This window comes from Pseudophryne corroboree, chromosome 9 (assembly GCF_028390025.1).
Source record: "Pseudophryne corroboree isolate aPseCor3 chromosome 9, aPseCor3.hap2, whole genome shotgun sequence".
Lineage (NCBI taxonomy): Eukaryota > Metazoa > Chordata > Amphibia > Anura > Myobatrachidae > Pseudophryne > Pseudophryne corroboree.
Genome location: NC_086452.1, coordinates 397,627,519 through 397,646,247, shown reverse-complemented (window position 1 = coordinate 397,646,247; position 18,729 = coordinate 397,627,519). Strand labels below are relative to the sequence as shown.

The 18,729-nt window shown below is 44.0% G+C and overlaps 1 protein-coding gene across 4 annotated transcripts in view; it reads right to left on the bottom strand.

Annotated features, from left to right (window-relative positions):
* The window catches only part of FLNB (filamin B), a 382,553-nt gene that overhangs the window by 46,835 nt on the left and 316,989 nt on the right, over positions 1-18,729 (bottom strand). For 3 of the 4 annotated variants that reach the window (XM_063940867.1, XM_063940870.1, XM_063940869.1), the window contains 6 exons: positions 17,200-17,356; positions 14,959-15,148; positions 8,586-8,833; positions 8,006-8,077; positions 4,794-4,896; positions 4,498-4,638 (listed from right to left, as the gene is read on the bottom strand). In XM_063940867.1, coding sequence (XP_063796937.1) covers positions 4,498-4,638; positions 4,794-4,896; positions 8,006-8,077; positions 8,586-8,833; positions 14,959-15,148; positions 17,200-17,356 — 911 coding nt within the window. The remainder of the gene's footprint in view (positions 1-4,497; positions 4,639-4,793; positions 4,897-8,005; positions 8,078-8,585; positions 8,834-14,958; positions 15,149-17,199; positions 17,357-18,729) is intronic. The other variant, XM_063940868.1, reaches the window with a different exon arrangement.

Here is an 18,729-nt window from a genome sequence, read left to right as displayed (position 1 = left end):
CGTGGATGGAGTGGTCGCTCTCCTCTCCCTAGACTAGTAGCGGACAGCGGTGCTTCTGTCTGTGTTGAGTGACTAGACTGCCCGGCTGCCAAGGTGGAGGAGGAGCCACTCTCGTCTCTACTCACAGCTCCTCCCCCTCCAGACTAAGTGCAGTGAAGAAGACGGGCCGGACGGATGGGGAGGAGGGGCCTCTCTTAATTCCTCCCCTTTCCCACAAGGGCTCAAGGAGCTGGCTGGCCTCTGACCCCCCCCCCCCCCCCATCCTCCCAGCCAGGCAGTTTAGGGTCCAGGCACACAGCAGCGTAGTCACAGGGGGCGGGGTTATAGCTGGGGGCGGAGCCATCCGGATCACAGTATAAGGCAATACACGTATGTATATTGCCTTATGCTAATGCCACTACAGCTGCTGCTGGCATTAGGGCTGTACAGAGGCTGCAGCTGATGTACTGTGAGTGTGTGAATGGTGATTGTACCATTCTGTAGCTGTAGCCTCTCACTGCTGTCACTCTGCTGCTGCTGTTCTCCAGGATTACATGGACAGCTAATACTGTAGCTGGCCACTCCCCTGGGAACAGCCACCAATGCTCTGAGTCCTTTCCAGGCTAGTCCCTCCCCTATACTGTCTCCCAACCTCCAGTCTCCTCCCTATTCTGTGCCAGCCCAGTGCCCTCTGACATCTTTTCCCTCCACTGCTCTATAAGGTGCAGAAACCAGGTAAGTGGATTGTGGGGGAGGTAAAGGTTACAAGAAAAAAATAATCTGTTTATTATATATGTATATACAGAAATATAAAATCCCTTCCTCTCTCACTCCATCCCATTCCACACTTTGTTGTTCAACCCCCCGGAATTGGTCGTATCCCCGACAGTCGAAACACCGACACCAGAATCCCGACACTCCGGCATCCCAACTGGGATCACAATCCCGGCGCCATCATCCCAAATGACTGACTGCCAGACAGCCAGAAAGGTAAGCCAGCGGGGACATTTGGGGGGTTGTTGGGGAGGTTAGGTTTAGGCTGTGGGAAGGGGGGTTAAGTATAGGTATCACCAGGGATGATTAGGCGCCAGGCTGGGGACGGTTAGGGTTAGACTGTGGGAACAGAGGGTTAGAGTTTGGGGGGCATTGGGGAAAGGTCAGTATACTTAACTTCCCCTGTCTGGATTCTCACCATCGGGATGCCACGGTCGGTATTCTGACCCCCGGCATTTCAAACCGGGTGGTCTTCAGTATGCCGGCTGTTGGGATCCCGGCGCACAGTACACCGGCACCGGAATTCCGACAGCCGGCATACTGACACTTTTTCTCCCTCTTGGTGGTCCACGACCCCCCTGGAGGGAGAATAAAGAGTCTCATTTGCGCTCGCCCAGCTGTCGGTATGCCGGTGGTCGGGATTCCGGCGCTGGTATGCTGGCCACTGGGATCCCAACAGCCGGCATACCCTACTACTCCCTTTCAAACCCAACCCCTCCACACATATATATATATATATATATACTTTAACATTAGATACTATCGCTCCAAGGGGGTTAAACAAGAGCATTAATTATAGATGCTTTCTGTGATAAGATTTTTATGTGAATACTGACCAATTAGCTTTTATTTATGTAATATTTATTGTTTATTTTTTAGGTTGTGTCATTTTGCATTAGTGGCATATAGTAGGGCAGCAGATTGGGATTCGGTATGATATATTGTTGGACGGGATGCCGGCGGTCAGAATACAGACAGCGGCATGCCAACCATCAGAATTCCTTCAGCCCCCCCAGAAAGTACTTTAACCCTCCCCTGCCCCTATCCTAACCATAACCCTCCCTTGTGGGTGTCTAACCCTCCCTGCTGGCTAAACCTATCCCACCACGCTTGGTGCCTGACCCTAAACTCCCCTTCTAAGCACCTAAACCTAACTCTCCCTCCCCGGTACCTAACCATCTCCTTCCCGTCCCTGCACCCTAACACTAAATCTCCTTCTAATGCCTAAACCTAACCCCCCCCCCCCCTTCCCCAGGACATGATCATGCCTCGCTAAAAGTACATTCAAGATTTTGATGCCGGTATCCCGAGCTCCTTCGAGATTTTGATGCCAGCTTTATGTTGCCGTTCGGGATTCCGGCATCGGTATTTTAGCCGCCGGGATTCCATGTGACACTATTTTAACTACATCCCGCAGATTGTAACACTATGAAGTGCAGTGTGCATAATACAATAAGTGTAAACATACTTATTGTTTTATGTACACTGCACTTCACAATGTTACTTATACCCCTTTTACACCGCCAGCATATAACACGGGTTATTGCAAATGAAGGTGCATAACCCGTGTTGCTGCTCGGTGTAAAAGAGTCGAGTTGGAATAGTCCGGGTCGAGTGACCTGATATTCCAACTCGGGAAGTTTGCCGGGTTGAACACGTGTTCAACCCGGCAAACTGTGCAGTGTAAATGGGAGCCGGGTCGATGCGATCTGGCTTCCCGTTTACAGTCTTTGTGCGGGCGGCACTTGGAGATCATGTAATCTCTAAGCGCCGCCCCCGTTGCATCACCGGCAACGTCACCAACCCAGCAATATGCCGGGCTGATGACTCCGGTGGGAAAGGGGGCTCTGATGCGGGTCGCAGCCGGGTAGCACCCGTGTCAGGCTCCTGGCTGTGACCCGCGATTTGTGATGTAAAAGGGTGTATAACTCTCTGAGCAGCTGGATGTGAGTCTAACAGTTATTAGATATGTATAGTGAGGAGGAGCAATGGCACTGGAACGCACTAGGGAATGTAACACCGGAAGTGCAGATGAGCATGCGCATTATGGTGGAATGCATGACGTTCCCATAGGATATAGGAAGTGCTGGTGAGCATGTGCAGCGCGATGGAGTGCACACTCGGACCCCCGGCTGCCAGGTGTATGATTTGATTAGATTGAGATGGCTTAAGTGGTGTCCTGCGCACAAGTCACTGTTTTACTGATTTCTGATGCATGGCTGATTAACACTCTGTTACATGTCTCTAGCGGCCCAGTAGGGGACCGAGGTTGACAAACTAATCTAAGTATAAGGATGACATGGCATTGATATGCATATTGGTTTTATGGTTGCTATGATAATTATTGGATATCAGAAGCTTGCAGTTTCTTTTACTGGTTGGTGATGAAGACAAGTTGATTTATTAAATATGTAGTTTTGTGTAAAGCAACTTTTGGAGAGTGCCCTCTTGATTTAATCTGTTCTGCGGCTGCGATGTCGTTTTTCAGTGAGCATTTTGAAGGCTGTAAATGAAGGAGGAGTGCATCTTTTTTGAGAAACACACACACACACACACACACACACACACCCATGGCACAGGCCACACCCCTATTTAGACCACCCCCACCGCAGCATTTGTCACACCTCCTACCAAGGCACACAATAGGCCCTTCATAAATTTCAGCTCCAGGCCCATGTGGACCTTAATCTGGCACTGAGGAAAAGGTGCGGGTCCTGATATGCCATATGGAGCACTATGGGGTTACTCCAAGGTAGGTAGCTCTTAGCTTAAATATATTAAGTAAGTAGCCATTATAATGTGGCTCCTTACTGGTTAATCATAGACCCAGATTGGAGGTGTGGGGTAAGGTGCCCCTGGATTGGCTGGGCTGCATGGCTCTAGTGTGGCATACCTTTACATTCTATTAACACTTATCACTTGCTAATTTCTTCACTAACACTATTTCTTTATTTTAATTACATCTCATTATTTTTGTATCACTTCTTGTATATAGCTTTGGCTCCCTAACACTAATTTATTAACACTATAGTTTTTTCACTAGTATGCTGCCCTGGGCTTTCTGGCTTATGCTGATTTTTTGGGGTGCTGCACCCTGCACTTAGATATAGCGCTAGGGACCCCCAATATACAGAGAGGCCTTGACGTGGCTTGAGGGCTTATTCATACATTTGCGCAAATATATGTAACCAAGATCTCTAAATTCTAATATTGCGTATGATTTAAATCTGATTACTGGTCTCATTCAGAGGCGCTGGGGGAAATAAAATGCCATTTTTTTCTTCCTCAGAAATACCCCTCCCTTGCAAGCACCTGAGTGATATTACTAAGCTAATTGAGCATCTACCACTACATATGACTTATTCCAGTGTCGTCTGCTGATGCAGCTATAAATAAATACCCTGTACTTGTCTTATATTGTCTTGAATTGTAAGTCACTGTTTCTGTGTTTTGCTTATGTACTCTGTAATTAGGCGCTGTGGATCCCATGTGACGCCATATAAATAAAGGATAATAACAACAATAATCAAACCTTGGAGAGAGATCAAGTACCAACCAATCAGCTTCTAACTTACATTTAACAGGTTGTGTTTGAAAAATGACAAAAGCTGATTGGTTGGTACTTTATCTCCCCCCAAGGTTTGCTACATGTCCCCCATAATGCCTTGGAGCACCCAAAAGTGTTGCAATTTTTGAGAGGATGTCTCCCGTACAAGAGGTACAGTATGGTATAATCCACTGTACCTGGAATATGCGCTCCATTACATTTGATGTGTAACTCATGGAGTCCGGTCTCCGTTGGAACATAACGCACAGACACTGTTCCATCTTTGTTGTCAACTATTTCCGCAGGCGCAGTCTTCCCTGAAGGCATAATGACTTCACCTAGACGGCAGAAGGAATATATTATTATGACTTACATCACAGATTCCAGGGAGACCGATCACTTTCACTATTTTTATTATTGTTACTACTACTACCATCCTATCTAACTACAATACTATCATCTTTAGGCTTATCCTATTATTGCTAACGCTCACCTGTTATCTCTCCTGTTCTTATGGCAAATGGTATAACCAAATCGAAAGGCCTGAAGCCCATGCCATTCATAGAGCCAACAGGTGCATATGCAGATTCAGATACCTGAAAGTGAAAAGGCAATATTAGCACTGAGAGGAAATGAAAGCATGTACTATGTGACTGGCGATGATGTAAATGGACTATGTGACTGAAGATTTTCTCTCTGGACACTATATAGTAGGGGTGGGCAAAATGCGACCCGCAAACTGATCCTGCTCGGCCCACTGCCTCCCACCAGCGAGCAATGACAAGCGGCCCGACCGGCTGTCATTGCTCTGCACTGCAGTACCTCCAAGCTGCCGGCGGCGCCCGCCTCCCCTGCTGCTGCACGGCGCCTGCGTTGTAGCAGCCTGCTCCCGCCTCCAGAGTCCCCAGTGACAACGGCTGTGTTCAGCCGAAAAGGGGGCGGAGCTACTTGGTTTAAGAGCCAGACTGCTACAGATCCATCCTTCCTGCCACTGCCAGCCAGATCAGTAAGTTAATGGAAAAAGTGAGAGAAAGAAAGTGTGTGTGTGTGTGTGTGTGTGTGTGTGTGTGTGTGTGTGTGTGTGTGTGTATATATGTGAGAGTGTGTGAGATAGTGTGTGTATATTTGTGTGTGCGGGCAGTGTCGTCAGACTGTTTTTAGGTTGGGGTAGAGATCTTTAGCTCTCGCTGTACCAACCCCTCCCGTGTTCTGTCACCATGTCACCCCCCCCCCCCCGTGTTCCGTCACCGTGTCACCCCCCCCCCCCCCCGTGTTCTGTCACTGTGTCACCCCCCCCCCCCGTGTTCTGTCACTGTGTCACCCCCCCCCCGTGTTCTGTCACTGTGTCACCCCCCCGTGTTCTGTCACTGTGTCACCCCCCCGTGTTGTCACTGTATCACCCCCCGTGTTCTCTCGCCGTGTCACCCCCCCCGTGTTCTGTCACCCCCCCGTGTTCTGTCACTGTCAACCCCACCATGTTCTGTCACCGTGTCACTCCCCCCGTGTTCTGTCACTGTCACCCCCACCGTGTTCTGTCACCGTATTCACCCCTCATGTTCCGTCAATGTGTCACCCCCACTGTGTTCTGTCACTGTGTCGCCCCCCATGTTCTGTCACTTTGTCACACCCCCCGTGTTCTGTCACTGTCCCCCCCGTGTTCTGTCACCGTGTCACACCCCCCGTGTTCTGTCACTGTGTCATCCCCACCGTGTTCTGTCACCGTGTCACTCCTCGTGTTCTGTCACTGTGTCACCCCTCATGTTCCGTCACTGTGACACCCCCCCACCCCCCCGTGTTCTATCACTGTGTCACACACCTTTCCCCAGGGGCCATAAGACACTGGATAATTTGCTTGCTGCGCAATAATTATCTCAAATAAAATGTTAATGTGTAAAAGAAGGCTCTACCTGCTGTAATGTGTAAAAGGGGGGCTCTACCTTCCGTACTGTGTAAAACTGGGGCTCTACCTTCCATGCTGTGTAAAAGGGAGCTCTACCTGACGTAATGTGTGTAAAAGGGGCTCTACCTGGTGTAAAGTGGCGCTGTGTGGTGCAATTTGAATAATGGAGACTATTGTGCAGCCTAATATGAATCTGTATTATTTTTTGGCCACACCCCTTCCACATGAAGCCACGTCCCTATATTTTTGACAAGTGGGGGGAGCTGCTATTTTGTGTGTGGCCCTCGGATACTGACAGTGAAGTTTCAATTGGCCCCTCAGCTGAAATAATTGCCCACCCCTGCTATATAGGGATAAGTTTAGGAGTTGACCATTTTTGACCAGCTCACCCTCTTTAATATCTTGTTCTCCTCTTGAGGCATATAAAGCTGTGCCTCTCTCCAGACCTTGACTGCCCCCTACAGTAGTGAGCTGCACAGTGCTGTTTGGCTGAATAACACCACTACAGTCCTCTGCATAGAAGGTCCAAATCTAACCCATCCCTATACAACAGAGGCTTCAATTCTGCTGTGACTACTGGACAGATTACAGTAGCTGCCTTCATTCATGTAAACACGGTGGTCCAACCCTATATTCTGGTGACTATGCTGTACCAAGGAAGAGCCCCTTCTTTGGTATATGAGGCAAGCAGAGAGATGGGAAGAGGGATTGTTGTCCACGACACATTGTTTAAGTATCTGTGACCAAATGTTTCTCTTAGAAACTGTACCCTTAGGGGTAAATTTACTAACATGGGAGTTCTATTTAAGATGGAATGTTGTCCATAGCAACCAATCAGATTCCAGGTATTCTCTTCTAGAAGGTGCTAGAGAAATGAGAAGTAGAATCTGATTGGTTGCTATGGGCAACATCCCATCTTAAATAGAACTCCCATCTTAGTAAATTTACCCCTTAGAAAGACTGTACAGTTCTGAATTGTTGCTATGGGTTACAGCACAGTGCACAACATAAATCTACTTTCAACCCCAAACCTTATTGCATACTGTATTTACAGTATATGCCTCATTATGAGTTTAACCCACTGGTTAACAAACTCGCCCTAAAAGACACCAACATTCCAGGTTTTAAGGATATCCATGTTTGTGCACAGATAGTATATTCAAACTGACTGAGGTTGTAATAACTCGTCTTTTCTTAAGGATGGATATTCTTAAAACCTGGACTGATAGGGTGCCTTCAGGACAGAGTTTGCTAAACCCTGACATAACTGAACCTCACAATCTCCAGACACATGGTTAATTTGCAAAACCGCCAGCATGATTTAAAAAAAAAAAGCTAAAGATGGGTAAAGACCAAAAATCTGAGGTCCTATCTGAAGCACGTGACATCTGGAAAAGAAAATGATTTTCATAAATATTATGCAAGCAGAGAATGACTTTATAGCTGTAACATTGTGTCACTGTCAATCATTAATGAAGAATTTCAGAGGCATAAAAAATAAAAATAAAAGTGAAATGAATGAGAAGATCGTGCAAGACAGACCACAAGTCTGTGAATCAAAGGCTTCTCTTCAGCGGCATATTTAAAGAAAAACTAAAAGGTGATCCAGATGTGACTTTTCTTTCACGTAAAAGGAAAAAAGTTACGAAATCAAATATGGGGGGGAAATAAACAGAAGAAACCAGGAAAAATGATCAATGTGGCCGAGAATGGCGCAAGCAGTCCCAAGAAGCAGCAATGTCATTTTCTGTAATGGAACGGACATGGAAAGTGGATTGGTCATACAGAATTGAATAAATATATACCAAGGGTTCATAGCCTGGAGGACAGGCATTTAGAGTCTGCTCTTGAGCCACTACTGGGACTTCATCTGTAGCCTGGCATGGTGGAACAAAATGGTTAAAAAAACAAAACAGCACAATAATTATATCACAAAGAAGACAACGGGCATAATACAAGATGAAACAAGCCGGCACTGGCACTAAACTAATTATTGGATTCTATGTTTATAAAGATGATCATAGAGAAAGCTGGGTATAAGTAGAGGTAGGACTTCACAATTACAGGTTTGCAACACAGAGTTACAATATTCATTATTATTGTGTATGGTACAAGAGACTCACAGGCAGAAAGCACAATCTGGCCAGCACAACACGCTATCTTGAACAAGCCCTGAAGACACTACTCCAGCACTTGTCACCTAGGCTTACACAGCAGTGACTGTAATCCATATTATAACACCAAAAGCTTTGTTCTGCTATTAGCTCGGAGACATGACACTGCTGAGTTGTACACGACAGAATGATAGACAGAGCACCATTTGGCTTAATTAATCTGGTTAATTAACACTATATAAAACAGATATATTGTACGTACTAAACTTACCATGACAGTGAAGGGACTGTTAGGGATGTCCACTCCACCGAAGCGGACGTGTATGACATAGGGTCCGGTTTTAGCGGTAGTGTAGAAGATATCATACGTGCCATCTTCATTTTCAATTACATCTGCTTCTGATTCCAGGCCATCTGGATCCAGTATGCTGCAAGTCACTTTCCCTTTTCCAGCGGTCGTGGCATCAACCACAAAGCCGACCTCCTCGCCAGTCTTCACCGCAGGTTGTATGCCAGGCCCTGGAGAACACAGACAGCTTAAAACACTGTACTAAATCTCACATTACCCGCCTGACATCGTTCAACTTATTGTTGGGTGTGGGCAATATCCTAAACTTTTGTAGTAAAAAAAAACAAAAAAAACAAGATTATGGGTGAATATCCTTGGAACCAGCATAGACGGGAACAATATAAGCAAAATATAATTTATTACATATTTAATTTACATTTTGGAGCATGAGGACATTATTTTATATTAGAAGATACCAGATTCCCCAAATTCCCTTCCACCAACCCCGTAGAGTAATGGCATGTGTCTCAATAAATTTCAGGGAGTCTGGTTTATATAACTCAAACGTAATATTTCCAAAACAGAATTAATTATATTTCCACCGGCCAGTAATAGTTACCAACCGGATATCTCTATCACGGTTGATAACTCAACAATCATCCTTACCCCACACAAGCTCGTTGCCTAGGTGTCATTCTCGAATCGGAACTATTCTTTGTTCCCCACATTCAATCCGTCTCAAAATCATGGTACATACATCTAAGAAACATACCCAAAATATGACCATATCTTACACAAGACACATCAAAAACTCTAATCCATGCTCTCATTATATCCTGCATTGATTATTCAATAGTCTACTTACTGGTCTTTCCAAGAATAGGCTCTCACCACTACAATCTATTTAGAATGTAGCTGCGAGGTTGCTCTTCCTTGCTAGACATTCATTGTCTGCGGATCCACTCGGTCAGTCCCTCCATTGGTTACCGGTATTCAACCAAATTCAATATAAAATACTTTTACTTACATACAGGCTGTTAACCAAACTGCACCAACATACATGTCTTCACTCATCTCAAAATATCTCCCTATCGACCTCTCGCTCTGCACAGGATCTACATCTCTCATCCAGACGTATTACTTGTTCCCACTCAAAATTACAGGCCTTTTTCCGGGCTGCACCCACTCTGTGGAATGCCGTCCCATGCACAATAAGACTCGCCTCTAGTCTCCAAATCTTCAAGCGTTCCCTGAAAACTCACTTCTTCAGGCAAGCTTATCAAATTCTAGGCCAACCCACATAACCTTGTAATGCCTACCTATTAAATTATATCCTCCCTGTACAGCCCACACATAACTCACATATTTTGTCTTTTTTCACTTTCACATCCTCCTGACCCTTGGCCAACATTGCTGGGTGACCACATCATACAGTCCATTCTGAACCTTTGCAATCTGGCCGGACCACTATGCAATAGGTAGTACCTATCCTTGTGTATCAATGCATATTTCCTTATAGATTGTAAGCTTGCGCGCAGGGCCTTCCTACCTCTATGACTTTCTGTTATTACCCAGTTTTGTTCTATTGCCGTTGTTCCAATTGTAAAGCGCAACGGAATATGTTGCGCAATATAAGAAACTGTTAATAAATGTAAAAAAATTATATATATATATATATATATATATATATATATATAATTTTTTTAACGCTCTAGATACACTCTGCTAGACTGTATCTAGCAAATGATTACACATAGGATAGGGACTGCACTTTAGCCCTGAAAGAAAATCTATTTAAACATTTCTGAAAATACTCAATTGTGGGTTTTTCTGTCTACACTTGTATTTTTTGTATCAGAGACTTCTTCAGGCATCTATTATTCAACCAATCTCAAGACATTACATGCAGTAATTGTAATTGAGAAGTTCTGTGAGATAATGAGACAGGTTCTCAGCGCTGTCTGGGTGACCAAACTCACAGGAATGCGTGTGCGTGTGTGAGTGTGTGCGTGTGTGTGTGTATGTGTGTATGTGTGTAAAGAAAGTAATGAACAGTAGGAGTTCCAATACACTCCTATTAAGTTGGACCACAATGGAACTCAAATACCAAAAAATAAACAAGCAAGTTGAGGCAAATGAAACAGGAGTTTCTAATGCATTTAATAGATACAATGACGGGAAAAGGACATTGCTGGGATTAGATATTTGGGTGATTAAGCAAGAATATACAAAACTGTACTGGCTTGTATGTACATATCCTACGACCTTGTCCAAAAATCTCAAGTACAATACTCAGCCTTGAAATCTCCCACAGTCTGCTAATGATTAATTAATGACCGGGCAAATCTGAGAGATACTTTACTATTACAGCACTGCTGCCCATAGACTGATCGTTTCCTGCTATTAACTCAGTCACCGGGACTCTGGGGCTAATTCTGTGACATTTTCAAGAGAATTTCTTTGTGTTTTGAATTAAGTCAGATTTTCGCAGTCAATTGGGAACTGTTGGTGTCGAACGTATTTCCAGATTTGTTTAATACAAGAGGAAAGGGACTGATGTGAGGGATAGGGAGTTAAAAATATTTTATTTCATAGTGCTTATAAAAAAAACAGCATTTATAAGTGGCTATTCTGGTAGCAGATACTAAAGTCACTCACTAATCACACCGCGGAATAGCACAGATGGAGAATACAATGGTTTGACAGCATGTGTGTGTATTCTAAATATAAATGTGATTACAACAGTCCTGTAGAAGGTCCCTTGCAAAGTAAACAGTTTCTAAGCACATAAATGAGTGTCTGTGACTCAGAATACCCAAGAGTTCATGACAGTCACCTTGATGGGAAATAGCACAATTCATGGAAAATGATGAAGTGTCAGAGGCAAACCAGCTGTAGCCGAGGCAGAGCGCCACTACTATTCCCAGAAACTGCTCCAATGGGAATACATTTAGATAAGCACAAAAATTAAAAAGAAACTGTTAGAGTATTACGTTAAATGTTTGATGGAATGCTTTACCATATTGGGACAATGCATTTTACAATGAAAACAGAAGACACAAACCATAGGGAGAGAGAGAGTGTCAAATTCATTTCTAGGTGTTGATATCATTGGAACAAAATCAACCCATTTTGTTTTTTAATGAGCAAGCATCAATCTGTAGCCCGAAGGCCACTGAACTTAAGATTTTCTCACTTGGAATGAGTTTAATATTCCTAAAGAAACACAACACCACTGTTACAAACAAATAAAATATATATTAAGGGGTTATCCGAATGGGCCAATGTAACATTTAAGTGCTTTGAAAATTCTAACAGTCCTGACCAGTAGCAGATTTTACCTAGGGGCTAGAGGCCCCCCTCCACCAGTAAATATCCGCTATCACCAGTGAGCCCCCAGTGATTGCAGTGGCTTCCCATTGGAAGCACTATCTGCTAATCACATGCTGGAATGCAATTTCAAATAGTGCTTCCAATGAGAAGCCTTTCTGTTAGCTCTAATGTGCTTCTGGGGCTGCAGCCGATGCAGTCCCTAGAAGTCGGGGGGAAGAAGGGGAGATGGGATGTGCATGCGCTGGTTTGCCTGCCAGCCGTAATGTGCTTCTATCGGCTGCCACTATTTATATAGTACACAGAAATTGTAGGAGAGAATTCAAAATATATTTATAACATGAACCCACAAAAGAAGAATATAACCAGTTATTCCAGTAGGAAATCATACTGCATATGTATTTGTAAAACTTTGCCTGGTTGCAACTCAATTTAACCCTGCAGTGCTACTCAGGGTAACATCTCACTTGTTCATTCTGACAAAGGGGGTCATTCAGAGTTGATCGCTCGCTAGCAGTTTTTAGCAGCCGTGCAAACGCATAGTCGCTGCCCACTGGGGAGTGTATTTTCGCTTTGCAGAAGTGCAAACGCTTGTGCAGTAGAGCGCCTGCAAAAACATTTTGTGCAAAACAAGACCAGCCCTGGACTTACTCTTCGTGTGCGTTGATTCTAATGTTGGAGGGTTGGCTTTTGACGTCACACACCCGCCCAGCCACGCCTGCGTTTCCCCCAGCACGCCTGTGTTTTTCCAAACACTCCCTGAAAATTGTCAGTTGCCACCCAGAAATGTCCCCTTCCTGTCAATCTTCTTGCGTTGTGCCGTGCGACTTAAAGCTTCGCTAGAACCTGTGCAAAACCACAAACGTCTTTGTACCCGTACGTTGTGCGTGTGCACTGCGGTGCATACGCATGTGCAGAAATGCCGATTTTTAGCCTGATCACTGTGCTGCGAATGGCAGCTAGCGATCAACTCGGAATGACCCCCAATGTAGGAAAGAGTAATGGTATATGGGGATAAAATTGTTAAGAATGTTTGCATATGAAAGATATCTCCCTTCGCTTTGTCACTGATGAAATGCACAGAACAAGGGTTCTAATGGCTCCTGCTCTGTGCAAGCTAGATATCGGACGTTTAATGCTTTCATTATAATGTGGAAGGAAGATTATACACACACACACACATATATATATATATATATATATATATACAGCTCCAACAGTGGACAATGAGGCACTCAAGAGGCTTGGTATAAGCAATAAACTGTATTGACATAGAGCAACGTTTCGGGGCAGAGCCCCTTCCTCAAGGCATACCAATACAAAAGTGAACAAACAACACATACCCACTAAAATACCCCACAGGGCTCGGTGCACCGTCCTCCGCTTCTCCCGCCGCAGCTCCGTCACTGCTACCCGTCGCCGACTACTTCCGGGTCCAGACGTGACCTGGTTACCGTGGCAACCACGTCTGCATGCGTTCCACATCAGAAGCAGCTGCGTTGCGGTTCACACCGCGTTGCATCAGCCAAGAGGGGCGGAGGAGGTTCACAACTCTAATTAGCCCTGAAACAACACATAACAGTGAAATATAATGAAATATACATGACATGTACATTTAAAAACAAAGCAAACATGTAAGAGCTACTCAAGCACCTACTAAGCAGCACAGTTAGTCACAGAGCTCCATAACCTCACATTAATAAAAAAATATAGCATTCACCAAGATATCCTTACAATATCAAATATGCTACATTACATTATGCTATTCCAATTTATCTTGTCATTCAGTCCCTGGGGAGACATGGTATTGACATGGCTTTGTCCATGTTAAGATACTTCATGATCGACCACATCCCACTATCACTAAGGGGTGGTGATCGACATAAGGCACTTCTTCTGGCAGAATCCCGATGGATTTTTCGCCTCAATACCATGTCTCCCCAGGGACTGAATGACAAGATAAATTGGAATAGCATAATGTAATGTAGCATATTTGATATTGTAAGGATATCTTGGTGAATGCTATATTTTTTTTATTAATGTGAGGTTATGGAGCTCTGTGACTAACTGTGCTGCTTAGTAGGTGCTTGAGTAGCTCTTACATGTTTGCTTTGTTTTTAAAGGTACATGTCATGTATATTTCATTATATTTCACTGTTATGTGTTGTTTCAGGGCTAATTAGAGTTGTGAACCTCCTCCGCCCCTCTTGGCTGATGCAACGCGGTGTGAACCGCAACGCAGCTGCTTCTGATGTGGAACGCATGCAGACGTGGTTGCCACGGTAACCAGGTCACGTCTGGACCCGGAAGTAGTCGGCGACGGGTAGCAGTGACGGAGCTGCGGCGGGAGAAGCGGAGGACGGTGCACCGAGCCCTGTTGGGTATTTTAGTGGGTAAGTGTTGTTTGTTCACTTTTGTATTGGTATGCCTTGAGGAAGGGGCTCTGCCCCGAAACGTTGCTCTATGTCAATACAGTTTATTGCTTATACCAAGCCTCGAGTGCCTCATTGTCCACTGTTGGAGCTGTTTACATTTTCTGGATTAAGGCACCGGGGCACGTTGTTTGCTGAAGCTGAGTGCCGGCTGAGTTGTATCACTATATATATATATATATATATATATATATATATATATATATATTTATATTCACATACACACACATGAATTCAGCCACTAAGAGGGAGATGTATCAAATCTTCTAAATGAGAAGAATGAAGTTGCACAAAGCTACCATTGAGATTGTATCGATTATATTATGAATTAATATATAAATGATAATTAGAATTGATTGCGATGGCAACTTCTCCACTTGTCTCCAGAAGGTTTGATACATCTCCCTAATATTGAGCCTGCAGGTGAATCACAATGAGGAACTCGCTCAAATAATGAAGAAATTGCTTACAAGCATTCATACTCCCAGGTTCTAGGGTTATTGCTGGGTCAGGGACCATCTTTTATCATCCATCCTCATTACACAGCCCACGGGTAAATGTATGTATAGGAGTTGTGGTAGTTAAGGTTATACCTGCAGCGGTGCACTTGCTGGCATCTCCTGAGGGCATTGCCCGGACTCTATATGGAGAGTAAGGAATATCATCACCACCATATTTAACTGCCACCTGATAGCGCCCAGTTTTGTCAGGAACGTATGATACGGCATAGGTTCCGTCCTTGTTGTCCAGGATTTCAGCCTTCTTCGGCTTACCTTCTTGGTCCTGGCAGCAACAGAGATGATGGTTAAAAGAAAATATAAATAATGTACAAAAGACAAAAAACAAACTTTCAATATAAACATCATATAGCTAAGGAAACACAATACAATCACAATGTTGTTATAATAAAACAAACATCAGTAAGAATTACGGCTCCCTTGGAAGCCAAGGAATGACCATCTTCGGTTACACAAGCATGCTTTGAGAAATCGCCCAGAGTATCACTCTTGGTCCATCTACCCAAGATTCAAGGAATATCCCCTCAGGCTCAATTATGTTTTCCTTAAATTCCTAAACAAACATCAATGTTTCTTGGTTTAAGTGATTTGCACTTTGTAACTAACAAGGGGGAATAGCACGAAATCCCCTGCATCCTGTAATGGCGAACACTCAGATCTAGCAGATATATCTCAGGCGTTTGTTTTGTGCCCAAAAATATGTCTAATAATATTGTAACATTAATGTTAAGAAACACATACATAATGCTTAGAACATTACGATATATTTAGTTGTAAATATTTGCCTAGTTTTAAGTACATTTAACAGTTTAAAGTTTGTTTTGCTTTCCCCAGTGATTATGGTTAGACGTTAATCTTCCACTGCAAAGCTAGGATCTAGATGAACGGCCATCAAGAACAACTTTAGGGAGGTAGGCTGTGGCATGGCAGCAAAGACTTCCAAGACAGCACTTGCTGAAATGCTATATGTGCCAGAAGTTACACCAGAAAGACAGCGTGATTGTAGGGAGAGTAATAATGGACTGAGAAGTTGGTGAAGGAAGGAGGGTTTTGGGTCAATTTCTCACTCTACTGCAAAGGTTGTACCTTAATGGGCAGGTGCAGCTGTGCTGGAAAGCAGATGGGTAGAAGGTTGGAGGAAATGTTAGCTAGGAACCAGGGACTGGGTGGGTAGTGGGCATGAATTAGTCGAGTGAAATGGGAAACGGATGGACGGAGGAGTTAGAAGAAACAATGACACATATTAGTATTAAAAGTGGCATTAAAAGGTCACCTGTCAAAGGAAGGCAAAACAAAATCTTTGAAAGCAGCCCCATTTTCGTATGAAAAATTGAGCTCTGCCCGCAAAAACGCACGTATGACTGAAACTGTGTTTTCGCAAGATTTTTTTTTTTTTTTTTTTTGTGGGTGTCCTAAAAGGATTGGCCAAAAAAAAAAAAAAATTGCCAAAAATTTGGGAAAAGCCACACAAAAAAAAATAAATCAGTTTTTTTTAAACTCCCGATCATTTTTCACCACTCATTGTATACCCACCATTGTCTCTAATTAACAGGGTAAAGGGTTATTCAGGGAACATGAATCACAGCATAATGTATTTTTATGGAGTTTGAATAATTTTTTTTCTAGCACAAAAATAAGCAAGATTTCTATAGGGAAATGTTTAATCAGCTCAGAGATGTATTGATTCTGCCAGGAAAAATGTTCACAAAATTTGGAGAATTATAAAAAAACAAACAAAAAAAAACCCTTTGGCAAATGCAAATTATACTGTACAAAAAATAGGTCTAGAAATAATAGCCAACCATTGGGGTCAGGGGCATAGCTAGCAGTTGCCTAACTTCATAGTAAGGAGACATGTATGTGTTCACCGGGGATCGGTATGTGATCCCGCCAGCCGGGATGCCGAATGTCTATATACCGGCACTCCAGGCAATAGAATACCGGCAGGGGGGCAAGCGCAACGAAGCCCCTTGCGAGTCACAGTTCTAGTAATCTGAGCATGTCAGCTGCATCACCCCCTTGATGAGGCATTATTAAAACACTGTTGCCCCAATCACAAAGGAGAATAGAAGGAGTAGCTTCAAGGCTAATGAAGTTTAAACTTATTCTCTTACACGGTAACAATTATAAATCCCCCCCTATGAGTTTTTCTTGATAAAGCAGCCCAGTAGCTACACTCTCCTAAATCATGCCGCCATACTGCCCAGTTTAAACATACGTTCAGTTACAAAAATTTACGTTGAGATTAAAGTACTAAGAAGTTTAGTTGTAAAATAAAATATTTCAGAAACCAAAATCCATTAAAACTCGACTTACAGTAATTTGGACAGAGAGAGCTCCCAACCCAGCATCTTTAGCATTTACTGCGAAGTCAACGGGAAGACTGGCCGGAACTCCCTGGGTGCTAAGCCCTGGGCCATTGGCGGTCACCTTGCTGGGATCATAGGTCGGAAGAACCTTCACCTTGAAAGGACTGTACAGAAAATCACACAAAGGTCATCATTATAACACACACTGGACTCTGGCAGAACACTTGGCTGCGTTGGTTGCGCTAAAGGTGTTTCACCAAAGGACAATTCTATAACATCCGTGATGAATCTGGAGCATTAAGAGTAGACAAGCAGCCTGCTCTACAATAGCCTATCCATTACCAATCGGTCATATAGCTATTTCAATAACACCAATTAAAGTGGCTTTGAAGTAATTTAATCAATTGGGTGATGAATGGATAATGGCCCATAAAAAAGTGGAGTTTTTGTATCATGCAATTCTTCTGAAGGCCATTTGCTAGGAAAAAAATCCTCATTTCCTTTCCGGTTTCACAGAAGATTTTCAAGGTGCGCCCCAAACCATGAAATAAACAAAAAAAATGGTCTAGATTCCCTCTAATATACAGAAGTCACATCTTCACCAACAATCCCAAACAACTGCACTATAATTGGGATATTGCAGCAACTGTACAGTACACTGTCTAACAGGATTCTGTTTATTGACTAAGAGTAGGAGGTAAGGAGCAGGATTAATTCTTGCCAGTGATGTGGAGGTAATGAATAATTTATGACTGAAAGTGAGAGACGTCCCGGTCACCTTACAAATTACAATACGTATTGAAGGTGGATAATTTGCTGCCAAAGAGTTTGTCATGTACCTAAGAATACACTGTATACATCCTGCCCGGAAGAACGGACTCAGCTTGTCTGTATGCATTGCACAACAGGCAAAAAAACATTTCTTCTATATCATTCTATCTAGATAGGAGATAGTAGAAGTACAATATAATCATTTATTCTTCCCACAACATTCAATAAGGACAGTGTGTGCTTTTTCACTCAAGAAACGTGCATTATAAGGGGTGTAGTACTGGTGACCGGCGGTCTCCTGACCGCCGGTCACCTTACCGACGCCGGGATCCCGGCAGCATACCGACGCCGGGATCCCGGCGGGGAGGGGCGAGTGCAGCAAGCCCCTTGCGGGGTCGCTGCGCTCGCCACGCTGAGGGCTCGGTGGCGACCTGCGGTCGCCACGGGTTCTATTCCCACTCTATGGGTGTCGTGGACACCCACGAGTGGAAATAGTCCCTGTTGGTCGGCATGCCGACCATCGGGATAGTGAGCCGTCGGGCTCACGGAGGAGGTCATGTGATTGTCGGTCAGCTGACCGGCGGTCACATGAATACCACCCCATTATAAGTAGGGGGTCAATGCTGGTGAGACCACATTAAGTTCTAAGTTGTCAATGCCACAATTCAAATGTTAAATCCTGGCAGGACCTATTTCTCACACTCTTACGTGGGCTATCCACACAACAGATAGTGGGGGCAGATGCCTGGAGAAGTGATAAAGCAGT